At 48.6% G+C, this 27,915-nt stretch overlaps 2 protein-coding genes across 2 annotated transcripts in view; one reads left to right on the forward strand and one right to left on the reverse strand.

The window, feature by feature from the left end:
• LOC146339476 (uncharacterized) overlaps positions 1–23,045 on the forward strand; it is a 118,524-nt gene extending 95,479 nt beyond the window's left edge. Inside the window, exons 2-8 of the mRNA XM_084811401.1 lie at positions 6,438–6,518; positions 10,780–10,945; positions 12,158–12,310; positions 17,444–17,520; positions 18,033–18,202; positions 20,661–20,698; positions 22,174–23,045. Of these exons, the coding sequence (XP_084667527.1) occupies positions 6,438–6,518; positions 10,780–10,945; positions 12,158–12,310; positions 17,444–17,520; positions 18,033–18,202; positions 20,661–20,698; positions 22,174–23,045 (1,557 nt within the window). The remainder of the gene's footprint in view (positions 1–6,437; positions 6,519–10,779; positions 10,946–12,157; positions 12,311–17,443; positions 17,521–18,032; positions 18,203–20,660; positions 20,699–22,173) is intronic.
• Positions 1–27,915, reverse strand: part of TMEM178B (transmembrane protein 178B) — a 440,499-nt gene that overhangs the window by 283,005 nt on the left and 129,579 nt on the right. The window lies entirely within an intron of this gene.

Genomic DNA, 27,915 nt, shown 5'->3' on the forward strand with positions numbered 1-27,915 from the left:
ACTGTAACACATGATGTACATCGCACGCTCTGTGAATCTTTTATCTTTCCATACCTTTATATACATGAACTTGAGCACACTCCGGGAGAGAGCGGAGGACAGGAAGGCCTGGCATGCTACGGTCCACGGGGTCACGAAGAGTCGGACACGACTGATCGACTGAACAACAACAACACCTTTACATACATAAAAGTTTAAAAATGGATAGTACAAGAATATAACGTGGAACATTCAAATGTGCAGGGAGGGGGGCTGCGGGATCACATGATTCCATTTGAATCAATCCTATTCAATTTGTATTAGAGCAGAAGACAGTTTTTGACTGACAGATTCAGACTTCAAAGACATATATTGAAATCCCTTTGCCCCCAACAAATAAAAGGGAGCCTAGATAAAGTATATTTGTCATGTAAGCCTTTTGAGGTGCTACCAATAACCTTATAATGTTTAAAGCACTTACAGAAGTTGTGTATGTTCCGTTTTGGCCCCCTGAATTTGCCACGGCTGGTAAAGTTCAAACAGTATTCAACATAAATTGAAAATGTGTTGTTTCAAATGTCAAAGTAGAGATCTGAAGGTGCATATTGCAAAAATGAATTTGACAATGTAAAGATTATTTATTAAAACTCATTTCGATTGTAATAAGAATGCTAGAGTTCTTGACATATAACATATAACCAGGGGCCACATCACTTTTTCCTCTTTAGATACAAGAGAAGTGATGTGTACTTCATCAGGATATTTAATGTTCTTCCAAGCTGATGCTTCATCCTATATAGCATCCTTCCTCAAACTAATGCCCTCCAGATGTGTTGGATTACAACTACCATCATACTCAGCTAGCATGGCCATTACCCTCATGCTGTCTGGGCGTGATGGGAGGTATAGTTCAATACATCTGAAGGTCATCAGGTTGAGAGCTGCTATATACTAACTGCAAACTCATTTGAGTACCATCAATACACTAGAGGGAGATATCAGCAGGCTTGGGGGAACCACAAGGTTTCTGGAGGTACAAAAAAATCTTTAGAAAGCAACACTCAGAGGAGAAATAACCCAAGAATAGCCTAATGAGTACTGAGCATGCTCAGTGGGCACAGAATGCTGATGGTCTGTTGGAGTGAAGGAATGGTAAACCAATGGGGTTGGGGAATGGAATGGACTGTTCTGAAAATACAGCATGGCTGGCAGTCTAGAACCCTGAACAAGAGCACTCCACGCTGCAACATTTTGTTGCAGGTCGTATTTGTAATTTTGTAAGAACCATTGAGAATGCTTATTAAGAGTGCAATCCTATGCATGTTTAGATAGAAAGAAGTCCTATAAATCCCAGCGTTCCTCAGCCAGCCTTTCTGGCTTGTGCCTTAACTCTCTTTAGATGTCCGAACTTAAGAGTTGTGACTTACAATAAATATTTAACTGAAAAAAAGTATGTGTGGAGGGGACTCTCCTGCTACAGCTGTCCTAGAATCAGACTGGAAGTGGAGTATCATATGCTTCCCATGCTATTTATTTATTTATTACATTTGTATACCACTGAATATAATAAAATCCCTCAGTGTTCACAACAAATATTAAAATACATTTAAATACAATATTAAAAACACAATGTTAAAAGCACAAAGCTGAAGCAACTGCAACAAAAACAATTCAAGGAGCAGCAAAATGGAGGATACTAAATTTTAGGATACTACAGTCAGGGCCAGAAATATTGGAACAAGGATGACTGTTTTGGCAGTTAGCCTCCGTACACCACCACATTGAAGTTGAAAGGAAACACACCCAGATGGGAGCGAAGTCAGGACTTTCAGCTGTAATCCAAGGGGTGTGACAAAAGTGGGGCATTAACCATTCAGGAAGTACAGCCAGTGGCATACACACACACCCATTGTTGGTGGCTCATAAGTAATGGAACCAATGGCTAAGAAGCAGCTGCATGGCCAGGTGTGGCCTGTTTCCTGGGTGCTCCATGACCAATCAAGCAGATAATAGGCCTGGAGGTGGTTCTGAGTGTTACATTTGCATTTGGTAGCTGTTCACTGGAACTCCCAACATGAGGTCCAAAGAGGTGTCCATGAGAGTGAAGGAGGCCATCATTAGGCTGAGGAAACAACATAAACCCATCAGAGAGAGAGCAAAAACACTGGGAGTGGCCAACACAACAGTCTGGAACATCCTGAAAAAGAAGGAATTAACTGGCAAGCTCAGCAACAGCAAAAGGCCTGGCAGATCATGGAAGACAACTAAAGTAGATGACAGCAGAATTCTGCTCATAGTGAAGAGGAACCCTTTCACAACATCTAGCCAGGTCAAGAACGCTCTTGCGGAGGTAGGCATGTCATTGTCAACATCTACAGTCAAGAGATGGCTTTATGAATGTAACTACAGAGGCTTCACAACAAGGTGCAAACCACTGGTAATGCTCAAGAACAGACAGGCCAGATTAGCCTTTGCCAGCAAACACCTAAAAAAGCCTGCCCAGTTCTGGAATAAGATTCTTTGGACTGATGAAACCAAGATTAACATGTACCCAAATGATGGAAAGAGAAAAGTATGGAGAAGGAAAGGAACAGCTCATGATCCAAAGCATACCACATCATCTGTCAAACATGGTGGAGGCAGTGTTATGGCATGGGCATGTATGGCTGCCAATGGAACCAGGTCACTGGTATTTATTGATGACCTGACTGCTAATAAAAGCAGCAGGATGAATTCTGAAGTGTAGAGGGCTGTACTTTCTGCTCAGATTCAGCTGAATGCTGCCAAACTGATAGGACGCCGCTTCATATTGCAGACGGATAATGACCCAAAACATACAGCAAAAGCTACCCAAGTGTTTCAAGGCAAAGAAGTGGGATGTTCTTCAATGGCCAAGTCAGTCACCTGATCTCAACCCAATAGAGCATGCTTTTCACTTCCTGAAGACAAGACTGAAGGCAGAAAGACCCACAAACAAGCAGCAGCTGAAGGCAGCTGCAGTAAAGGCCTGGCAAAGCATCCCGAGGGAGGAAACTCAGCATTGGGTCATCATGTCCATGGGTTCCAGACTTCAGGCAGTCATTGACTGCAAAGGATTTTCATCCAGGTATTAAAGGCGATCCTTAAGTTTGAAATGATGTTGGTTTGTTCCATTACTTATGAGCCACCAACGATGGCTGTGTGTGTATGCCACTGGCTGTCCTTCCTGAATGGTTAGTGCCCCACTTTTGTCACATCCCTTGAATTACAGCTGAAAGTCCTGACTTCGCTCCCATCTGGGTGTGTTTCCTTTCAACTTCAATGTGGTGGTGTACAGAGGCCAAATGCCAAAATAGTTATCCTTGTTCCAATATTTCTGGCCCTGACTGTAACTGCTCCTGCATGTGAAAAGCTAGTATATCTGTGAGGAGGCTAGTTTAGGACTTTTCCCCTGGCATGCTATCTTTCTATGTGCAGGAAGCTTTTAATGTAGGGGTGGAATAAATCCTGTGACTTCTCCCAACTGCACTTTGAAATGGTACTGTCCCAGGAGGCTGGTATCATGTGACTTTGCTGAACATATAGATCAGCCCCTTTTGCACAGATGGTGACCCCAAAAGGACTCAGTCAGTCTTAATGCATATGATGGAACATATTGTAGGAGGCAGTCTCTTAGATGTGTTGCAGCCTAGAGACCACTTTGAATTCCCTATGAGGGAAGGTTACAACAGCTGGACTTGTTTAGTTCAGGAAAAAAAAAAGGGTGAGTGAGGGAAGATGTGATAGAGTTGTTCAAAATTATGCATGGTGTGGAGAATGTGGGTAGGGAGACATTTTTCTCCTTCTCTCATAATACTAGAACCCAGGGTCATCCCATGAAGCTGATTGGTAGGAGATTCAGGACAGATAACAGGAAGTACTTCTTCACACAGTGCATAAACTATGGAATTTGCTATCACAAGATGTAGTGGTGGCCACCAATTAGGATGGCTTTATAAGTGGGCTGGGCAAAATCATGGAGCATAAGGCTATCAATGGCTACTGGTCCTGATGGCTATATGCTCCCTCCAGTGCCAGAGACAGTATGCCTGTATACACCAGTTGCTGGGAACATGGGCGGGAGGGTGCCATTGCACTCCTGTCCTGCTTGTGGGTTCCTGGTCAACAGCTGGTTGGCCACTGTGTGAACAGAATGCTGGACTAGATGGACCCTTGGTCTGATCCAGCAGGGCTCTTCTGATGTTCTTATGAATTATGAAAGGAGCATATGGAAAATATTGATGATATTGTGGATTGGCTTCAAGCCCTGCAATCTGGGTTACTTTCAACCCTGACACCACACCAGGACCTGGTCACATAGGGCCTCCTGAGATGGACCCTCCTGAGGTTAATATCCCTGGGATGACACACTTTACAGAGCAACTAGCCTTGCCCCCAAGGAGCTCCTGATCTCCGCGGCCCTCCTCACACACAGCTTGGCAAAGGTGATGACACACCTAACTAGTGATGGAGTGCAAAGTTCTAGACACACAGACTGCCTCTTTAAACACCTCCATCCATGCCTGAAGGGGTGGAGCTTGTTTACATTGCCAGGGTGGGTGGGATATCAGGACTCAGTTGGTTCCAGGTTTTGCTGGTGTGAGGTGGTTGCTTGGAGCTGTCCAGAGTCCTGCCTTTAGGGTCCGACTGACTGGTTTATGGCTGCTGACCTTTGGCTGGGTCTGCCCCCTCTCCCAGAACCTCCTCTTGCCTCATGCCCAGCCCCTACTTGTGGTTAGGACAGGACAACTTATCAGGGAGGCATGTTGAAGCAGTAATCCTTGACCTTTACAGGACCATTGTAAAATAGACTGGAGTTTATAGGTTATATAAATGCCTCCAAATTCTCACCACATTTACACCTTTTCTACACAAGGCTGTTAATCACTATATCTACTTTTGGTTTTGTCGCAGAATTGGGGTCCAAGCTCTATTTATTATTTATTTCTTTATTAATCGCCCATCTGTCTGGTCACCCAGCCACTCTGGGCAATGTACAATAATAGAAACAGTTTAAAACAATAAAATTCTACATTAAAAACATCATATTTCTAAAAATACCCTAACCCACCCCAAAAGCCTGCCTGCACAACCACGTTTTTAATGCGTGGCGGAAGCTCATTAAAGAGGAGGCATGGCGGAGTTCCCTAGGGAGGGAGTTCCACAGAGCGGGGGCCACCACAGAGAAGGCCCCCTCCCTCGTTCTCACCAGCCTAGCTGTCCTGGCTGATGGGACAGAGAGAAGGCCATCCAAGGCTGATCTTGTTAAGGCTGAGCTCTAGACAAAGAACTTTTCCTTTCTTGCTTTTCCACTGCATAACTGCAAGGGGGTACTATGTTATAGGGAAATATCACAAGTACTCAAGTATTCTTTTCTTTTGCTTTCAGAAATAATACTCCATTTTCCGCTCTCTAAAACAAAATGGGAAAGTGCTCTTACAAAACAGAAAGGAACCTGAAGGATCACGTCATTTTCTAAAAAAAAACAACAACCCATAAACAACCATGAGTGAGGAATCATGAGCACACAGTAAATCCTTAAGGAGAAAAGCTCTTAATATAGCCTGCAAACCTAAGCCTATTTGTGATGGATTGGTCCTCTTATTTATTTATTTATTTATTTATTTATTTCCATACCACCCAATAGCCAAAGCTCTCTGGGTGGCTCACAAAAATGATTAATGGGCACATCTACATAACAGATGTAAACAAATCAGGGCTGTAGCCGTGAGGGAGGGGGACACTGTAGGGGCCTGGCCCCATCGAATATATTATTTTATTTTAATTTAATTATGTCTTTATTTATCTAAAGTACTTTTAAGCCACTCAACAATACATTATTGTTGGGTTGTTTAAAAGTACAGTAATGTATTGGGGCACAATACATTAAAAACATACCGTACAAACATTAAAAAAAACAACTGCAGAATAAAACCAAGATAAAACCTGCAGCAAAGAATAAAACCATTACATCATAAAACCAAATGAAAACACACACCAGAATACAGTACTAAAAGGACTAAAACCAATTATTTAAATGCCTGATGGAATAAAAAGGTTTTCACCTGGTGCTGGAAAGACCGTAACGTAGATGCCAGGTGAGGTTCTATGGGGAAAGCATTCCATAAACAGGGCTTCATAACTGAAAAGGACCTCTCTTTTGTAGCCCCCCACCTTGCCTCCTTTGGCAGAGGCACCTGAAAGATGCCTCTGAAAGATGATTTTAATGTCTAGGATAGGTAAATATGGGTGGAGATGTTCCTTCAGGTTACCTGGCCCCAAGCCATTTGGGACTTTAAACCAGCACTTTTAATTGGCCCTGGAAATGGATTGGCAGCCAGTGCAGATGGAGAAGCACTGGCATAAAATAATCACATCAGCAGTTAGCAGTCTAGCTGCCCTGTTTTGGACTAACTGAAGTTTCCAGACTGTTTTCAAAGGCAGCCCAAAGTACAACGTATTGCAAGAATGTGAATGAGAGGTTACCAGAGCATAAATGTCGCAAGGCTAACTCTGTCCAGGTAAGGTTGTAGTTGGTGTATCAGCCTAAGCTGATAAAAGGCACTCCAAGCCACTGAGGCCACCTGCGTCTCCAGCGACAATATTGGATCTAAGCGCATTAGAGGCACCCTCTCTGATTGTTCGACTGTCGTTTTCTAAAGAAGAAAAGAAAAAAGGAATAACTCTCTAACCAAAGCCTCCTTCTAGCCTGAAAGACTTTCTGCTTGTGGAGAAGGAAGGAAATATTTACTTTGTACTAATAGCCCTGTTTGTTTTGTTTTTAATATGTGAGGGTGTGTGTGTGTATGCACGTGCACATGCATGTGTAATCATCTTGAAATATTTAACTGGCTAGATTTCAGCTTGCAGAATAGCATGGGATGTGGCAAAAAGGCTGCTGTATAAATAACCTGGGAGATAAATAATTAAAAGCCAGGCATTAAATTGGTATATAAATCAAAAACTATAGGAACCAGAGATTGGAAAGACCTATTTAGATCATACTGGGTTTTTTTAAAAACACACACATACACACACACAAATAACACTGCAGTACAGTCACCAGGAAAATGTGCAACACATCGCTCTTGATCAGTCAAGAGACATAGAAGAATGCTCATCCTTCTCTCCATGTCTCTCCCCAGAGAGCGAGCAAGAGAGATAGTGTGCCATGTGCATATTAATAAAACTATATTTTGACTGGCTGAGTGATTTAAAGTGATTAGTGATGGTATGTTTTACCTGTCAACATTTCCACACTGCTATATATCAGATGTGGAGGCAGATCAAGGCTTTAAAAAAAAATCCTAACCCTTTAAATCCCTAAATATTTGTCTGTTTTCACGAATGTGGCTGTCCCCATCATGTACATATGAGGACAAGGGGAGAGAAACTATCCTAGGGAAGTAGACATTAAAACAGATCAAACACTGTCACTGTTAGTCATCTAACCATTCCCACAGCAATTAATATATATTCTGCAACACTGGCATATCTACGCTACAAACCAGGACTTGCACCGGGGGTGGGGGGCTGGGTAAGATGCCCTTGGGGAGGTAGCATGCCAGTCTGGTGGCCACTCCCAATAACCTTAACAAGTGGCAATGAGTAGGAATCTCTTTCTTTCTTTTTCTTTCTTTCTCCCTTCCCTTCCCTTCCCTTCCCTTCCCTTCCCTTCCCTTCCCTTCCCTTCCCTTCCCTTCCCTTCCCTTCCCTTCCCTCCTTCCTTCCTTCCTTCCTTCCTTCCTTCCTTCCTTCCTTCCTTCTTTATTGGGTGGCAGGTGGGCTGTGAATTATGGATAGTGGATTAGGGTATTTGGCCCTAAACCCTGCTCACAGGGGAAAAAAGGGATGACCCTTTGGGGAGGGCTGTAGCTTAGTGGTAGAGCACATGTTTTGTATGCAAGACGTCCCAGATTCAATCCTCGGCTTCTCCAGGGAGGGCTCAGAAAGACACCTGTCTGGAACCCTGAAGAGCCCCTACCAGTTAGGGTAGCACAGGGACAGGCAACATGTTGTCTACAGGCACCAGTGGACCCCTGGACATCTTTCTTGGTGCCCACCAAGGTGCCCTATATCTCCTACCTTTTTTTTTTTTTTAAGTAATCAATTTTCTTACCAACAGCTGGGATCGCTTCAAAGCAAAGTGAGGGCCTCCGGCTACTGCCATCCTCATTTCCCATGACTGCCTCTGGGTCACACATGAGGCTCAGAGACATTCTTAGGAAATAAAGATGGTGGGTAGCTGCAGGCCAATGCTTTCCTCTGCAGTGTACCCAGTCACCAAGAAAGAGAAGGGGAACAAGAAAAAAAGACCTTGAACTATGGGGTCAAAGGAGTTGTTTATTGTGTTGGGGCTCAGACCCCACCTCTGCCTTGTACTCAGACTTTTGGGCAGATTACTTGTCCTTTGCTTCCCATGGCAGTCATTTTGTGGTGGTGCCCAGGACAGTTTCTCAAATTACCAAATGTGCCCACAGGCCCAAAAAAGGTTTCCTATCCCTTAGGTGGACAATAATGAGCTACACAGACCAAGGGTCTGGACTGGTAGAAGGCTGCTTCCTATGTTCCTTAGGTATCCCACATAATGTGATGCGTTCCCAGAGCTGTACGCGCAGAGATGGGCTGCTTTTCTCCAAAAAGCTCCTTGTTTCGGTAATCTAAACAAGGGTTTCCTTTCCCTCTTCTCTCTTCTGCCAGTTTTGGGGCAGCTGGAGAGAACCAGGGGTCTCCCTTCACCTCGCATCGATGCCAAGTCGTTCTTCTGTGCTTGTCACTTCCCTTCTCTTCCACAGGCCTTTCTGCCCTTTTCCTTCTGAGATGTAAGCAAGGGCTTGATGCAGATGGCCTTCGCAATGCCATAAAAGGGGGGAAGAGGAGGCTGCGATGAATTCCAACATGAAACAGAACCAGCTAGCATCTCCAACAAACAAGCCAAAACAGAACAGCTCCTTTGCCCCCGACAATAGGGCTGGCCCTATTAATCAAAGATGCCGCGTACATGTTGCCAATGCGTCATCAGTAACAGCTATCACAGAGCGGAAAGAAGTATGCAAACAAGGCCTGAAGAAAAGCCAGAAACATTTCCAAATAAACAAGGGGTGGGGGAGGTGATATATATTTTCAATGGTTTCCAAGTAATGTCAACTACTGGATTGCAAGTGTGCGCTCTCGACAGCAGCCTGGTGACATGATTTCTACCCGAGCTATGAATGCAAAGGGAAGATCAGTTTCCATAGCAATTCCACAGTCACTCCATATGCAGTTGTAATGTATGCCTTGAATTATGGGACATCAAACACAGTTGCTCATCCATCACGGTTGATAGGAAAGGCTGAGACGGCAGCAGCAAGTCCTAGAGGAGAACGCATCATTTTGCTACCTTTTGCCATGTGATCCTATGAAGCACCACAAGGCTGAAAAAATATAAGGATTCGATGTATACAGAAGAAGTTGGGGCAGGGGGGAATGATCCAGCCTGGGACGAAGGTGGAGTCCCTGCCTGGAAATATCCTGTATAGCTTCTTTCCCCAACTTGGTGCCCTCCAGATGTGTTGGATGTCAACTCCCATCAGCCCCTGCCAGCATGGCTAATGGTAAAGAATGCTGGGAGCTGTTGTCCAAAACATCTGGAGGGCACCAGATTGGGGGAGGCTGCTATATACTAATAGCAAACCCATTCTCCAGCTCTGGATTCTGATATAGCCAAAACAGCACAATCCATATACAGAAGGGAGGTGTCGGCAGTAGGGGAGCCAGATGCAAAAGAGGCCGGGGCTCCTACACTTTTAATAGTTGTGTAGAAGAGGGCATTTCAGCAGGCATGGCTTGCATGGCAAGTGTCACCTGCTGAAATCCTCCTCTTCTAAACAACTGGTAACAATGCAACCTCGTTTGCATCTGGCCACCCTGATCAGCAGGCATGGAGGGAACCCCGAGGTTTGCAGAAGTGCAATACATCTTTACCAAAACATCAACAGCAGCTTAATGAAGACTGAGCATGCTCAGTGGCCACAGAATACTAACGGACTGTTGGGCAGGGGGGCGGAGAACCCGGGTGGGGAGGAGGAATGGAATGGAGTAACCTGAAAGAGTGCCTGGCTGGCCTGGCTGGCTGGCTGGAACCCTGAGCAGGAGCATTCCATGCTGCGACATTTTGTCGCAAGCCCCACTTGTACATAGCTAAGGGATGGGATGTATGTATGCATGAACACATGGAAAATAGACACAGATGGGAAATCAACTGCTTGTCCTTCCCTATGAGCTGCTCAGGGAAAGGGAGCTTCTTGCCTAAGGGAGGGGCCAAAGCCTGGAACCAGCACTAGCTGCTCAAATGCAGATTGATAACTCCCAAAGCTTCATACCGAGCCACATGCAATACGTTGCAGGGGGCAGGTGTTCCTCTTGCTGGGGTAGGAGCCTGAACACATGTTGCTACTGAACCAATGCAGTTCAGAGTTGCTAGAGCTAAACAAACTGCTGGTGCAGGGGGAAAGGAGGTTTTGGTGCAAGTTCTCCTAACCAGACAATCAACTACATTTTCGTAAACTTCCATAGACTCCCAGGGATCTCAGAATTAATTAATTAATATTTTAATTAGGTATCTGCATGAAGCAATCGAAAGGCTCTGTCCATGTCAGGCAGCTCAACTAGGGCACTGTCTAGAGTTGGTGAACTGGGGACAAAAATAACATCACACAAATAATATCATCATAATAACTGCCACAGCTTCTCCAAGGATTCTCCTGCTTTGCACAATCTTGGGGGCACTTATGCTCACAGCTGCCAGACAAGGCCAACCAAGGGAAGGAGATTTGGAAGAGATCAGCTGAGGTGGGCTGGTACCAGAGGACACCACTGTTGGGCACCTGCTGCCAGAGCCCACATCCCTTCAGGGCGCCTGTCAGGGTGCAGACCTTTGCAGACCTGGAAGCTGGAGTCTCCTGGGGTGCATAGAATCATAGAATAGCAGGGTTGGAAGGAGCCTACAAGGCCATCAAGTCCGACCCCCTGCTCAGTGCAGGAATCCAAGTCAAAGCATCCCTGACAAATGGCTGTCCAGCCTCGTCTTGAATGCCTCCAGTGTGGAAGAGCCCCCTACCTCCCCAGGTAATTGGTTCCATTGTCGTATTGCTCTAACAGTCAGGAAGTTGTGATCCTTAGGAGCCAAACCTCTCTGCCCCAGGACTAGAAATCACCACACCAGTTGCCCGGGTTCCTGGGTAGCTTCCAGGGGGCCCCTTATCACCCCCCGGCCCACAGAAGCAGAGGAGATAACAAGCCAGGCAGAGCCTGAAGGCCACCAGTGAAATGCCTGGCTAGCTGCACGAGAGCTTACCCAGAAGGAGGGGGACCATGTGTAAACAATTGCCTGGATCAGGGCCTGGCTGAGAGCCAGGAAGAGGTGGAGCCACCAGGTCCTAGATAAGCTCCCGGTCAAAAATGAAGTACAGCTGGAGCAACAGTTCCTGTAGAGCAGGGATGGGGAATATGTGGCCCTCCAGAGGTTGTTGAACTGCCACTTCCATCACTCCTCACTATTGGATACGCTAGCTAGGACTGATGGGAGTTGCAGTCCAAGAACATCTGGAGGGACCCACCCCTGCCTTAGAGCCTTCCTGAACTGGGGAAGTGGGCAGGGCCTGCTTCCAAACCTCCAGAGCCTGCTAGCCTTGCTGCTGGCATCAATAGTTGGCTGGCATCAGTAGTCAGCATGGTCAGACACGTGCTGAGGGCCCACACTCCAGGAGGGGGGCCACTGACAAGAGTGCCTCCTCTTCACCACCACACACCCTGCTTGTTCACCTGCCTCTTGCTCCAGCCTGGACAACAGTGGTGGTGAGAAGAAGGAACAACAGATGCCACTGCCTACTAGTTCACTGCCTCTCTGCCTGAAAAGCAAGCAGGTGACAGCCATCTTGAGGAAAAGGAAAAGAAGGAACAGCAGCTGGTGACAGTGGTGGTGGAGAAGTAAGTTCACTAAGGGAGGGGGCCCGCGAAGGGCATCTTGACCAAGGCCCTGCAAAAATCTGGAGCCGGCGGTGCTCCTTCTCCTAGCTGTCACTTCCTGCTCACCTGCCCTCTCTGACTGAGCAAACAGTGACAAGAATGATACAGTGGAGCAGGATCCTCATTCACCTTCCTCTCTCCCACTGAGCAGGTAATGAGGTTTGGGCCCAGTGGCAGAGAGCAAGCCAACGAGCGGTGGTGTCAGTGGTGAGGAGGAGATGTGGGCCCAATCAGAGAGGGAGGCCTACTGAGGACGTCTTGCCCAAGGATCCCCGCCCAGTTGGAGCCAACATTGAATTGACGGGTGCAGCAACTTAGGGTGCAATCCTATGGCCACAGCCATATGATAGCTCGGTTCCCGGGAACCGACCCCTACCCGCTCCCACACCACCTCGTAGGCAGCATGGATCAGCCCCACACTCCGCACTCCTAACAGCAGCGCGGAGCAGCAAAGACGGGGCGTTCCCCGGGCGGGGAGGTTGGAAATGCCGGTACAACACATCCTATGTGTTGTGTGGCCACCACTTCCCGCACTCTGAGGTCCCGCTGCTAGACCGCCGAAATCAGCTGTCTAGCCGTGAAAGCACAGCCGGGGGAGTGAGGAGGAGATCTGCTCCTCACCACTTCTCCTGCCCTGCCCTGGATAGGCAGTCACCCTGAGGTCGGAGGCAACCATCGATCCACATAGGATTGCTCCCTCTGAGACCTCCCCCCTCAGCCAGCATGAAAGGCTAAGGCTAGCTCTGAGCATGTTTCTAGCGTTACCCTCCCCACATACCCCGATGCCACCCCAGACAAGGAGGGAAGGATACATGAAGACACTGTTTAGTTCTCCCTGCAGAGCAGTGCGAGGGACAATTATCTCCTTTAAGGGCACAATCCTATGCATTTTAGGCAAAGAAAAAGCTTACAACTCCCAGCATGCCCCAGCCATGCTGAGAGTTGTAGGCTTTTTCTCTGTCTAAACATGCACAGGATTGCACCTTAAGCCAACTAACAGGAAAGCCCTGATAGCAGGGGCAGAGAACCTGTGGCCTTCTGAGTTGTTGTTGGACTCCAGCTCCCATCATCCCCAACTACTGTTCATGCTGGCTGGGGATGATGGGAACTGTAGCCCAACATGAACATCTGGAGGGTCACGGGTTCACTGCTCCTGCTCTATAGTCATAGTGCACGGTTCCTTACTGACACACAACTGCAGCTTCCCAATGCAGCACAAAAGTAAACTTTCCATCCAACAAATGCTAACAAATTAAAAGGGGAGGGTGGGAATGACGACCAGTTACTTATTTTTAGAATTTAAATATGTACCAGTGAGATGGCTCAGATGATTATCATCACTATTTTTATTTTAGAGAGAACCTAATGTACTAGCTTGCAGGCTTACACACTAATAAGATAACTTTCTGTCAGTTGTTTAAACTACTGAAGATGCCCATCTGCTATTAGCTTTACATCTACTTAGGGGATGAGTGCTTTTCTTTAATATTATTTTTAGTTCAAGCTTTTTTATTGTCATTTCCAAAGTACAGTGTTATTTCATGCTTGGAGTATGGTTTACAGAGTGAAATTTATCATCCTTTCCTTCCCTTTCTAATACGAGGAGTGCTCTTCTATTGTTATTTGTTTAAAAAAAAACTTCATAAAAATCTTATATTCAAGTTGTTCATATTCAGTCATATTCTACAACAAACTTGCATAATCTATGTATAATTCAATAGTATATCACAAAAAAATTGCAGCCATTAATCAATCCAATTCGTCTCTCTCTCTCTCTCTCTCTCTCTCTCCCCCACAAAGCTAATTCATTATTTTTTGCCATCATGTATTCCTGCTCTTTAACAGCTGATACTATCATTTGTCCCCTATATTTTGCCCATGGAATTCTTTCAGCAGTAACCATACAAGAGATCAATTCTTGATCTCTGTTAGGTATTCTGGCTGCGATATACATTCAATATCCAAAAACCTGTCAGTTTAAGAGTTAAGGCTATCTCGCGTTGCCTCAAGTTCCACAAAGCCAGGAAATTGGAAGCTGAGGCTTTAACAGATGTGCCCCATGATCAGTCATGATGTTGTGCAATGTCACAAATTGTTCTTGCTTACAGCTTGCCCTCCATGGACCCACACTTTTCCTAGGTCTTTCAGGCCCAAATCCAAGTGGTGAGCTTGGGACCTGCAAAGATTCTCCATGCTGTCCTGATCCTATATTTCCTTATGATGGATCTGAGCCTTACTGTATTGCTAGAGGAATACTCCTGTGAGTTGACCCATGCCTGCTTGTTGCTTGTAAACAAGCACAATGTGTGACATTTACACAAGAGAATTACTGATCATGAGGCACATCAGTTAAGGTATCGGTCTTACTTTTTTCTGGAGCTTGAGCCAACATGAGATAGCCTTAACTGACAGCTTTTTTATCATTGAATTTCCCTGGTTTTTAAAAAGGAAATTTATTATTGCAGTGCTCTGAAGAAGAAGAAGAAAAACATCTCAAATTAAAAAACAAAACAAAAACAAGTCAGTAACTGAAGAGATGTCTATAAAGTTGCATACATGTCCCAGTATGTTCAGAATAAGCCTGCACAGGATTCGAGCATAGCCCTTTCATTTTCCTCCATCAGTGAGAGTGATTCCCCCAGCCTTCAAAATTACCTCAGTCTTATCTCAGTTGACAGTTTCCCGCTACCCCTTCTGCACAGTCAGAACGCTGACAGGAACAGTGGAATTCAAAACACTGGCAGCATTCTAGCTTCAGAATGAAACTGAGCATGCCTGACATAACTTTGCCAGCCGTTTCTGCCATAGGCTTTTATGGGGCTTTTATGGGGCAGAAAAACCTTGATAATGTTTAAACTGCTGCTCAGAATTTCACCAGACCAATGAAAGGCACACCTCTTCGGCAAGCCTGCACAAAGTGCATCAGTAGTATCCCCGCCAGAAATTGAACTAAATATATTATATGCCAAACTGCAGCTTGAGTAAAAAGTACAAGTGTGTCAATTTCTAGCACTTTTTAACTTGTATCTGTGGCAATTTCTATCAGATCTCTTTTGCACGACTGTAGACCTCTATGCAAAGTCTATCCATCATTATTAGCTCTACAGGTGTCATTTTTATAAGGTGTCAAACTTTTAGGCTTATAATGGTGGAACTTGTGTGTGTGTGTGTGTGTGTGTGTGTGTGTGTGAGACTCACCTTAACTAAAGAGGCACTCCTGTGCCCCCTTAATCAAGACAAATAACACTAGATCTAGTTTTATATGCTGTATCCTAAAATCCTTTTCCTGATCATTGTTATCTTTTACGAATCATTTTTGGCCACTGAAATTTCCACCACAGAATTTTTTTTTTGGAACTGAACCTTCCTTCCCCAATTCCTAGGGATGTCAGAGAATTTCTCCACGAATCTCGGGAAGGCCGAATGCCTGCGCATTCAGCCCCCCGAAATTGGTGGAGAAACGGTCTCCCCCCCCCCCGGGATGGGACTTACCTTGTGCGAATGTCCCTGGCGGCGGCGGCGGCTCCGGCGGCGGTTCGGCGGCAGTTCGGCGGCGGCGGCAGCCAGTCTTCCGACCGGCTGCCACCACCACCATTTCCAAGTTAAAAAACAAACAAACAAACGTGATAGGCTTCGTAAAGATTTACGTAGCCTATAACGGCTAGATTTTTAAAAAACACCGTGATAGGCTACGTAAATGTTTACGTAGCCGCCGCTGTTTGCGTCCTGGCAGGACAGGAGGATTCGCAGCCGGAGGGACGGGGCGCCTCCCCCCCAGCCAGAATTTCAGGGGGGAGGGACACGGCGCCTCCCCCCTGGCCAGAATTTCAGGGGGGAGGGACGGGGCGCCTCCTCCCCAGGCAGAATTTCAGGGGGGAGGGACACGGCGCCTCCCCCCTGGCCAGAATTTCAGGGGGGAGGGACGGGGCGCCTCCCCCCCAGCCAGAATTTCAGGGGGGAGGGACGGGGCGCCTCCCCCCTGGCCAGAATTTCAGGGGGGAGGGACGGGGCGCCTCCTCCCCAGCCAGAATTTCAGGGGGGAGGGACGGGGCGCCTCCCCCCTGGCCAGAATTTCAGGGGGGAGGGACGGGGCGCCTCCCCCCAGCCAGAATTTCAGGGGGGAGGGATGGGGCGCCTCCCCCCCAGCCAGAATTTCAGGGGGGAGGGACGGGGCGCCTCCCCCCCGGCCAGAATTTCAGGGGGGAGGGACGGGGCGCCTCCCCCCCAGCCAGAATTTCAGGGGGGAGGGACGGGGCGCCTCCCCCCTGGCCAGAATTTCAGGGGGGAGGGACGGGGCGCCTCCTCCCCAGCCAGAATTTCGGTGGGAGGGACGGAGCGCCTCCCCCCCACCGCGAATCAAGCTTCGGGTTCAGGTAAGGGACTTTCGTACATCCCTACCAATTCCTAATTTAAAAAATTGTGAAAATTCTGAATGAGAGAGAGAATACATAGGAAGCTGTCTTATACAAGCACAGGCTATTTAGGAACATAGGAACTGCCTTCTGCTGAGTCAGACCCTTGGTCCATCTAGCCCAGTATTGTCAACACTGACTGGCAGCAGCTTTCTAGGGTTCCTGGCAGGAGTTTTCCTGCCCTAAGTGGAGATGCCAGGGATCGAACCTGGGACCTTCTGCATGCAAAGCGGGGGATTCACCGCTTATCCATCTCTAGCCCAGTATTGCCTGCTTTGACTGGCAATGGCATCTCAGGGACTCAGGAAGAGGTCTCTCCCACCATCCGCTGTCTGATCCTTGTACCTGGAGATGTTGGAGATTGAACCTGAGGACTTTCTGCAGGCAAAGCATGTGCTTGCTGTTGAGTTCCAGTCCCTCTCCATAGAGTAGGGGTGGGGAAACTGTGCTCCCCAGCTGTATGAGGACTCCACCTCCCATCAGCCCCAGCCAGTCTGGCCAATGAGAAGGGATAATGGGAGCTGTAATCCAACAACATCTGGGAGGGGGACATAGGTTCCCCACCCCTGCCACAAAGATGCCAGAAACGTTGCCCTTCCAAGAATGAATGAAAACATCTATCCATTTTGCAAACATTTTCCCCTTCAGTTCAAAGAATTAATGTTTTCTTGTCACAGAGAGTGTAGAATTCTACCTCATTTTTTCAGGAGAGCAGACAAAGAAAGAGGAAGCATTTATTCCTGTCCACTTCCATTTTGGAGGCCTGCAGGTGGCAGAGCAGGAGCCCCAAAGCAAAACACTTCCATGCTTTGGAAAACAAACAGCCTAGATATCATATCCTGCTTTGCCCACCGTTCTTTCGATCGCTGGGGGTTTGGCACTTGCTTTCATGAAGGAGGAGGGGGGAAAGTCCAATTAACCAGGAAGATATGGCAGGTGTTTGTTTGTTTGTTTGTTTGTTTCTAAGATCACTCTGAGTTTCCATCTCATCTCATCTTCTTCTCTTTCTTTCCTTTTCCCACTAGAAGTTAAGCCCTCTCAGGATTTTCAGCTCATCCTCACTGCAGGCAATTGGATGCTACAGATGGCAAAGGAGACTTCTGTAGGTGGGGCTGGCTGCAGGTTTGAGGGGGGCCATGGGCAAAATGACCTTTGGTGGACCCTGGCAGGCTTACCTGACAGCAAGCAGTAGCTTGCTAAATAGCCCTGGGCGGCTGGGCCAAGCTTAATTTCTCACAGTGCCTGTGATGCTATTTGGGTGTGAATCGCCAAAAAAGAAGACAATGGTTTGCATAAAATATGCATGTGCTAATTTATATGTATACCTTCTATTATTATTATTATTAATAATTAATTAATTAAGATAAACTACAGTAATGCCCTACCCAGCGCCAGCTTGTCTGGCTGAAAGGGGGGGGGCATTGCGGGTGCGTGGGGTGATAAGACGTATGGGCCTCTGATTGGTGCACCCCAGTCGCACCACCAGTCGGGGAGGAGCAGGCCGAGTTGTCTTAAACTCGACCCCCCTCCCTATCTCAGCTCTTTGTCACGACACAGCTAAAGACACGATGAGGGACTTTGGCCTGCTGGAGAACGGTTTCGTCCTTGTTCCAGCCGCCTGGACCCAGCATGCTTCTGCGCGCCAAAATCTTCACTTCACACAGCTATCGAGTTGCCGACACTCGTGGCGGGCCTTGCGCGCTCCGGAGCGGCTCCCTCTTGGACAGCGCCTGCTGGCCGTCGGGAGAGCCAACGTTGCTGCCTCTGGGGCTCCGGAGTTATTGGTGATATCGTTCCGCCTCCCTCCCTCCCTCCCTCGCCCCGCCCGCCCATCCATTCGTTCTCCCCTCGTTTACTCGCTCGCTCCCCCGCCCGCTCTCTCAACCCGCCCGCTCACTCAATCGCCCGCCCACCCTCCCGCCCGCTCGCTCAATCGCCGCCGGCCTCGCCGGCCTCATCCTCCTCGCCTTGCCGGCCTCCCGCCGGTGCCGCCTTGGCCCCTGAGGTGTTGCTCCCGGCGAGGAGCGTCGGCGGGCGGGTGAGCGCGGCGCCGGTGTTTGCCGGAGTCAGCGCTCCAAGCGGCGGTCTGCCTGCCCCCCCACTCGTCAGCCGAGTCTGCCTGTTGGGAGGGGCACCTGGCTGCTGAGCCAGAGTCGGGGCGTGTATATCACAGCCCCGATTGGTCGCCTCCCAGGGGCTTGGGACGTCTCTCCCCCCCACCCCCCAAAAAAAATTAAATTACGATTATTAAGTAAATATTTAATTAATAAAATTGTGTAACAGTGGCGGCTGCCTGTTTGGCGCCTCCCGAGACAGGGTGCCCTCGGCTGAGGGCGCCCACGCTCAAACGCAGCTCCATCACCTCTGGCCCCTGGCTGTGCCTCTTGAAATCTGATTTTCTATCTAAACGGTAGTGCAGCGCTCCCATCTTCATCCCCAGGCCTCTCTGTCTTGGTCTGGAACTCGTACCCGCAGATCTTAAGACTGTGGGGTGGCTGCCTATTGTACAGGGTGCCCAGCGGCTTTCTTAACTCTTTGATAGCAGCTAGCTTAATTCACCTCCTGCATCATGCCTCTCAAGAAGGGCCAGGGTGGTAAGAAAGGGAAGGGGAGGGCCCTGCCCCCCCTCCCCAAAAGACCGCTGCCAAGGCCCGATTCTGACTCTGATGAGGATGCAGACCCGGTACTGGCATCAATTCTTTCTCGTTTGGAAGCTGCTGAGCGTTCCTTGGGGATCCCTCCTCCTCCCCGGGCCAGGCACAAAAAATCCTCAGTGGTCCAGCACAAGCGAACGCGACAGCAGACCCAACGCTCGTTGCTCCTTTCTATTTCAGATCGCCTGGACGCTATTGAGGCATCCACCTCCTCTTCCTCGGCTCTTCCAGAAGGCTCACCGCCTTCAGCGGAGCTCCTCCCTTCTGCGGCCTCATCTTCCCTGGGTGCACAAGCAACAACCTCGGTTTTTCCAGCTGGGGATCAGAGCATGCCCACGATTGGTACAGGTGAGACTGCTTTGGCACCTCAATTTGCCTGGCCGGGTATGGGGCAAATCAACCCCTGGGGTTGGGTGCCATGGGTTACCTTTCAAGGCGGCCCAGGCCCCCCTCGTCCACTTCCTTCAGTTATTTCAGCCCCCGCAGCTAGTACTCCTCAGCCCGTTGCCTCGGCCTCAACTCCTAGTTCAGCTGCTCCATTGGCCAGCCCTCCCAGTTCTTTGGGGCCTGGCACTTCATTCCCCTTACTACTACCGGCAGGAGACGCCACCGCGCCTGCCCCGCCATTAGTCCAGCCTCATCCGCTTAACGTCGCCTCCGCCAGTGTTTGGCAGGGGCCCGCCAGTTCGGTTAGTGACCCCCTAGCTTCCCTACCTCCTTCCTTGCTAGCCCCACAGTTGTCCTCGATTGACCCATGCGCCGTGGATCTATGCCCACTGGTGCTACGTCCTCCCCTATTGGTTTTCACTTAACCATTGCCACTAGAGAAAAGATATTGCGGGGTGAATTTATCAATGTCTTTGCCCAGCTCTTTTGTGAGCCCGAACCCAGCGACAAAGATAGGATCCGTGACCAGGATCCTGAGCGAAGCAAAGCTCGCAAGGTGCCTCGCACCTGGGCGAACTGGTTGCCAGGCTTTTTAATTTATGCTGGCATCCTCCAACAGAGGTTCCCTGAGAGGGCTTGGGTTCTCACCAAGTACCTCGACATAATATACAGGGCTTACTCCGAATATGAGGGGAGTGCATGGCTGGCTTACGACGAGGCCTTCCAAAGGAGGGCTGCCATCGACCCCTCCATGCGCTGGGATCTGAAGGACCAGGACCTTTGGCTCCAATTCATGACCCCTTCTAGGCCAGGCTTTGGCGACAGGTCCGACAGCGGCCACATCCTGGCCAAGCTGTCGCCCTCAATAGCCGCCAAGACTATTGCGGGTCCAGGGGTTCAACACCGCTGGCTGTGCTGGGAGTTCAACTCCAAAGGTTCCTGCTCCCATAACCCATGCCGCTTCCGGCATGAGTGCTCCCTTTGTGGCGGTCAACACTCCTGCTCCTCTTGCCCGAGAGCCAGAGGTTGGAGAGGTCCCCCAAAGGATGGCCGGGGTGGCAGAAAACAGGGCGGTGGGCATCCTCCCCCTCCCAAAGGGCCCCAGCCCAGTTAAGATTGTTCCACTCCTTCAACTTCTAGGTCGTTACCCAAATCGGCGGGCAGCGATCTACTTGGAACGCGGCTTTACATTGGGTTTCAGGATCCCCTTTACGGGCCTGCGCAGGCCGTATTTGACCGGTAACCACCGGTCTGTTCTTAGCATGCGGCGCTTGGTGCAAGATAAGATTAACAAAGATGTTCAGTCAGGTCAGGTCATCGGCCCCTTTTCCTCGCCCCCGCTACCCAACCTGAGGATTTCCCCTTTGGGAATTATACCCAAGAAATCGCCCGGTGAATTCAGGTTAATTCATGACCTCTCTTTCCCCAAGGGCCAGTCGGTTAACGATGAAATTCCAGATTACCTATGTTCCGTTATACATCCTTTGATGCTGCGGTAGCCATGATAAGAGCTCTGGGCCGCAGGGCACTGATGGGCAAGTGTGATATCAAATCTGCTTTTTGCATTTTGCCTATCAATCCTCTGGATTTTGATTTGCTGGGATTTTCCTTCCAGAATAAATTTTACATCGACCGCGCCCTCCCTATGGAATGCTCCATCTCTTGCGCCATGTTTGAAACATTTAGTACCTTTCTGGAATGGGCCATACGGGACAAGACGGGCTGCGGCGATGTGGTCCATTATTTGGATGACTTCCTGTTTGCTGGACCCGGAGACGGCAGTCAATGCTCTGACCTGATTAGGGCATTCATATCCCTTTCCTCAGACTTGGGTGTCCCTTTGGCACACGAGAAGACAGAGGACCCAGCTGTTACTTTGACGTTCTTGGGGATCGAGCTCGATACCCGCGCACAGTGTTCTCGTCTCCCTCACGATAAATTGCTGGTACTTAAAAATAAGCTCCAGTCCATCTTGCACCTTCATAAAGTCTCCCTTAGAGCACTACTCTAAGGTCAGTCATTGGCCATCTGAACTTCGCTTGTAGGGTGGTTGCCCCCGGCCGTGCATTCCTGCGATGGCTCTGCTGGGCAATGCGGGTCTTCAACTCCGGCATCATCGCACCAGAGTCACCTCTGCTATGCGCATGGATCTGCGGGTATGGCTTAAATTCCTGAGGGACTTTAATGGCATCTCCTTTTGGAGACGCGAATTACTTCTACGAGCCGACATGCAGATCCATTCGGACGCAGCTGGCACCTTTGGTTTTGGGCTAATTTGGCAAGATCAGTGGTGCCTGGGCCAGTGGCCGGAGACCTGGGCTGCCGGCGGTATCTGTCGGGACCTCACCTTTCTGGAATTCTTCCCCATTTACGTGGCTGTACATATTTGGGCAGACTTGATGGCCAACTCTGTCGCCCTTTTTTGGTGCGACAACTCGGCTGTAGTGCATGTCATTAATACATTATCCTCTAGAAACCAAAGGGTCATGGAGTTAGTTAGAGCATTTACCCTCCAATGCCTATGCCACAACATATGGTTCCGCGCCCGCCATGTGCCGGGTCTGGGGAACCCTGTAGCTGATGCTTTGTCACGAAACCAGATCGACAGGTTCCGTGCGTTGGCTCCGTGGGCACGTCCGCTGCCAGACCCCATACCAGACGAACTGTGGGAGATTGGCGCTCTCAAGTCGAACACGCTATCCTGAATTCTATAGCCCCCAGCACTAGAGCTGCCTACGAGAGAGCAGGTAGGGAGTTTGGCGCCTTCAGGTGTGGGCTTCAGTTGCAGGATGTGTGGCCCTTACCTGTGGACCACTTGTTACAATTTTGCATACATCTGCATAACAAGGGACTATCTGCTAGGACCATTTCGGGGAAGCTCGCCTCTTTGGCCTTCTGGGCCAAAGTGCGAGGGGTAGAGGACTCCACCTCAGATTTCCGAATTAGGAGGGCTGTGCAAGGCTGGGCACGGATGTTTCCTGCCCCGTCAGACTCCAGGCACCCTTTGTCGCCAGTTATTCTCACAGGGCTTCGGGCATTGTGGCCCTCCCTTTGCTCTTCTCCATACGAAGCCTCCCTCTTTCACGCTGCAGCTTTAACAGCCTTTTTTGGGGCCCTCAGGATTTCAGAACTGGTCTGGGCCTCCAAATCTGACACCACCGGGAGGGCCTTGAGGTATTCAGATATCCAGATCCAGCTTAGCCTGATTCACCTCCATATTCGACGTTCAAAACCCGATCAGGCAGGCAAGGGAGCATTGGTTACCCTTAACCAGGCCCAGGTCGACGAGTTATGCCCGGTCAGGGCCTTGCGGGCTTTCATTGAGCACCGCGGGGCAAATGAGGGTCCCCTATTTTGCCATGCGGATGGTTCACCACTGACAAAGTTCCAATTTTGGGCAGTCACTAAGTTAGCCTTGACCACACAGGGTCTGGGGCATTATCATTTCGGGACTCACTCATTTCGTATTGGGGCGGCCTCTACGGCAGCTGCCATAGGTTTTTCATCCAAGCAAGTGAAAGCGGTAGGGAGATGGTGCTCCAGGGCCTTCCGCTCTTACATTCGCAAGTTGCCTGATGCTTCTTGATGATTCTCTTCGCCTTCCCCAATGTTTTATTTAGATGGGATTCAACCGACGCTGGTACAGGTGCTCATTTGTGGGCACAGTATGGTTTTTTGGGCTGCCCGCAGAGCTTCTACGTCGGCCTTCGGATCATGGCTGCAGTTTCCCCAACAGGTGGCGATACAATGGCTCGGCCGACGGGGTATGCGATGGGACGGTCTTCTCCCCACACTCTTTCAACGAGGTTTGGTCAGTTTCCCTCCACAGGTCCTGGTGTTACACCTTGGAGGGAACGACCTGGGCTACAAGCCTGGAAAGGACTTGATTGAGCAGGCGTTGGCCGATCTGCGGACGATCCAACATCGCTGGCCGGGGGTGACCATATTATGGTCCTCAATGCTCCCGAGAATCATGTGGAGGGCGCAGAGCAATGCGGCCATGGAAAGGGCCCGGCGCAAGGTGAATAGAGAACTGGCACGTGGGTTGTCAGAGCATGGTGACGGTTGCATCAACCACCAAGGAATTCATTGGACTAGGAGGGAGCTTTACAGGCAGGATGGCGTCCACCTGTCAGACATAGGCAATGACTTATTTTTGGCCGATCTGCAAAGGGGCCTGCGGGAAGTTCTTCTGCGCAGGTGGGGGGAGTTTCACAGGCAATAGGCCTGTGACTCCTGTGGCGGCTAGAACGGGCAAAACTGGAAAGGGAGTAGGGATGGTGTGCACGCAGAGGCACCTTATGGTGACAGGTGACGCCTGAGGCCCCCCAAATGGGTTGTGCGGCTCAGCAGGGGGATAAGGCTTGCCTGGGAGACCAACCCTACTCACTCACCCAAGTGTTGTGCGGCACCAGGTTGGGGGTGACACCGGAAGGTCTACCTCCCCCACAAGGGGCAGTCCGGAGGGATGGCGAGATCACCGCCACCCCTCAGGCTGGGTGTGTTTTCGCCCATGAAGTGTCAGCTAGCCACTGACACAGTTAGATGCCCGTCCTAGTTACCCCTTTGCAAATATTTCAATAAAATGTGGCCCAATTTTCAATCCAAGCTTGTTGTCTGTGTCTTCTTTGACCCATCTTCACTCGCAATTTCTCACCACAGGTAACCTGTGTGCTTTGCTCAGTATCTGTCCAGGTGCTCATCTTCAAGGCCCCTCTTCTCCCTTCTGGAGGTTCTTCACCTTTAAACCAGACTTGGACTGACCAGCCCTTCCATCAGAGGATGCCTTGAAAATAGAGGACGGTCCTCTGTAAAAGAGGACACATGGCCAACCTAGATGCTATGTTGGGGGCATTGTGGGAAATCTAAATGGTGGTTCAGCCCACTTGTCCAGACTTTCTTAGGGCTTCATCACACAGAGCTTTTATCCTGCGATTGAGATTGCTCCTTCACGGAAGTTTGTGGGCTCTTTACATGATGCCGTGACCCTCCTGCACTAAATGCCCTTTGTTCCATTTTTAAATAGATTGCAGATAATGAGCTATCAAATTACCCTGTTGTGTTCTGCTTGAGTTTCCTCCGTGAGAAGAGGAAAAGCGGCAAGAAGAGGAGTGAGATCAATGAAAGATAATGGAAGACTCAGATACAGGGAGAAGGAAGAGGGTGAAAAACGGAGTCGTAATCCCGCATTTAAAACAGAAGGAGAAAGCCCTGTTCTAAATGCAGGATTTTAGGCTGGTATAGAAATTCCCTTAGAGTGAATTCTAAACATTTTTATTCAGAAGTCCCACTTATTTCCCATTCCCAATCAGCGTGCTTATGATTGAATCTCTTCCTTTACTATAGTGTAACTACGTATAGCCCTGATTTGGATCATGACTAAAGTGCACCAAGAGGGAAGATTAAACCTCCTTCCCTCACCCCTTTGCTTCTCAAAATGGGGGGGGGGGCTGTGTGTGGATTAAAACATTATTTTTAAATCCTCTCTGGAATTTGGGAAGCAAATGGGTGGAGGAGAAGGTTTAAGGATTAGTTAGACTAAAGAAAAGAAAAAGATCAGGCTCAGCTATACACAACACAATTAATGCAGTATGTCCTTTGACCTTAAGGGTGCAATAAAGCGCACACTTGCAAGGAACTAAGTTCCACTGAACACAACAAAACTTACTCCTGAGCAAACCTGCTTAGGATCATGCTGCATGGCTGCAATCCTATGCACACTTATTTCAGAGTAAGCCTGCTGAATTCAGTGGAATGTAATGTTGAAGAAACATGCATGAGATGGGGCTGCATACCAGCAATCCAGTCTTATATTATCACCACCACATTAAAAAGAGATCCAGACAACTATGACAAATCAGTAGGTCACATGAGCAAAACACTTTTATGCGTGGAAGGGAAAATGTATCACTGGTTTAAAATGTGAGACAGCAATTGAAGTGTTAACTTTTGCAGAGATGAAGTTTTAGCGACATTTTAACTTCGCAGAGGGAGCAATCCTATGGCCACTAGACAGTGGCTAGATGGCCATAGGATATCGTGTTATCCGAGAAATGACCTCAGAGCCTGTGCTCCGAGGTCAGTTCCCGGAGGGCTGACCTCTCCCCACTTCCACACTGCCTCACAGGCAGCACAGAGAAGGCTCATCCTCCGTGCTCACAAGAGGAGCGCGGAGCGGCCGAGAACGGGCATGTCTGGGGGCATTCTGGGGCAGGGAGGGCGGAAATGCCTGTATGACACATCCTCCTCCCCCACTCCATCCTCCCACGGCTAGACAGCCACAATCAGCTGTCTAGCTGAAAATGAAGGGCAGGAGAAGCACGGAGGGAATGATCCCCTCTGTGCTTCTCCTGCCCTGCTTTGGATAGGGGGTCACCTATCTGGATAGGATTGCGCCCTTATTTGCCATGAGTTGCATGGCTGTAACTGACAAAACTGGGAACCAATGAAATGCAAACATTAAACCAATGATGTGCATCAGACCCACTTGTGAATTGTAGGGGCAGGGAAGAGGGGGGAAAACCTCTTTGCAATGCAGACTTGACTTAAAATTCCACTTATCAGTACATGAGGTTTATATACCACATTAAATATTTTATTTGCTTTCCAACTGTTATGCATTATACTGATTTATTTGCTTTGAAATGATCTCCTTCAGTCAGCTATCAAACCAAAAGCACCACCACCAGATCAAGGCATATTTGGCCACTGGTCTCCTCTAATTCCCCTTCATGGATCACTGCCTTGTCATGGCGAAGGGGCTTGCGTAACTCAGTGAAGCCATAAGCTATGCCGTGCAGGGCCACCCAAGACGGATAGGGCATGGCGGAGAGTTCTGACAAAATGTGGTCCACTGGAGAAGGAAATAGCAACCCACTCCAGTATTCTTGCCAAGAAAACCCGATGGAACGTATCACAAGGCTAAAACATATGACACCGGAAGATGAGCCCCTCAGGTCGGAAGGTGTCCAATATACTACTGGGGAAGAGCAGAGGGTATTTCCAAGTAGCGCCAGAAAGAGTGAAGCGGCTGGGCCAAAGCTGAAAGGACACTCAGCTGTGGATGTGTCTGGTGGTGAAAAGAAAATCTGATGCTGTAAAGAACAATATTGTTTAGGAACCTGGAATGTCAGATCAATGAATCAAGGTAAGCTGGAGGTGGTCAAACATGAGATGGCAAGATTGAACATCGACATCTTGGGAATCAGCGAACTAAAATGGACAGGCATGGGCGAATTTAATTCAGGTGACCATCATATCTACTACTGTGGGCAAGAATCCCTGAGAAGAAATGGAGTAGCACTCATAGTCAACAAAAGGGTGGGAAAAGCAGTACTGGGGTACAATCTCAAAAATGACAGAATGATCTCAGTACGAATCCAAGGCAAACCATTCAACATCACAGTAATTCAAGTCTATGCCCCAACCACTGAGGCCGAAGAAGCTGAGGTTGGTCGGTTCTATGAAGACCTACAACACCTTCTAGAACTAACACCAAAAAAAGATGTCCTTTTCATCATAAGGGATTGGAATGCTAAAGTAGGAAGTCAAGAAATCACCAGGTTAACAGGCAAGCATGGCCTTGGTGTACAAAATGAAGCAGGACAAAGGCTAATAGAGTTTTGCCAAGAGAACACGCTGATCATAGCAAACACGCTTTTCCAACAGCACGAGAGGCGACTCTACACATGGACATCACCAGATGGTCAATATCGAAACCAGATTGATTATGTACTTTGCAGCCAAAGATGGAGAAACTCTATACAGTCAGTAAAAACAAGACCTGGAGCTGACTGTGGCTCAGATCATGAGCTGCTTCTTGCAAAATGTGGGCTTAAATTGAAGAAAGTAGGGAAAACCACTAAACCGTTCAGGTATGACCTAAATCATATCCTTTATGAATATACAGTGGAGGTGACAAATAGATTTCAGGGATTAGACCTGATAGACAGAGTGCCTGAGGAACTATGGACGGAGGTCCGTAACACTGTTCAGGAGGCAGCAACTCAATCCATCCCAAAGAAAAAGAAATGCAAGAAAGCCAAGTGGCTGTCTGATGAGGCTTTACAAGTAGCTGAGGAAAGAAGGGAAGTGAAAAGCAAGGGAGAAAGGGGAAGATATATTCAACTGAATGCAGAGTTCCAGAGAATAGCAAGGAGAGACAAGAAGGCCTTCTTAAATGAACAATGCAAAGAAATTGAGGAAAACAACAGAATGGGAAAGACTAGAGATCTCTTCAAGAAAATTGGAGATCTCAAGGGAACATTTTGTGCAAAGACGGGCATGATAAAGGACAAAGAAGGCAGGGACCTAACAGAAGCAGATGAGATTAAGAAGAGGTGGAAAGAATACACAGAAGAACGATACAGGAAAGATCTGAATGTCCCTGATAGCCATGATAGTGCGGTCACTGAACTTGAGCCGGACATCCTCAAGAGTGAAGTCAAGTGGGCCTT

The sequence above is a fragment of the Heloderma suspectum genome, chromosome 7 (genome assembly GCF_057233095.1).
Source record: "Heloderma suspectum isolate Gila_16-S chromosome 7, 16-S_ref, whole genome shotgun sequence".
Classification (NCBI taxonomy): Eukaryota; Metazoa; Chordata; class Lepidosauria; order Squamata; family Helodermatidae; genus Heloderma; species Heloderma suspectum.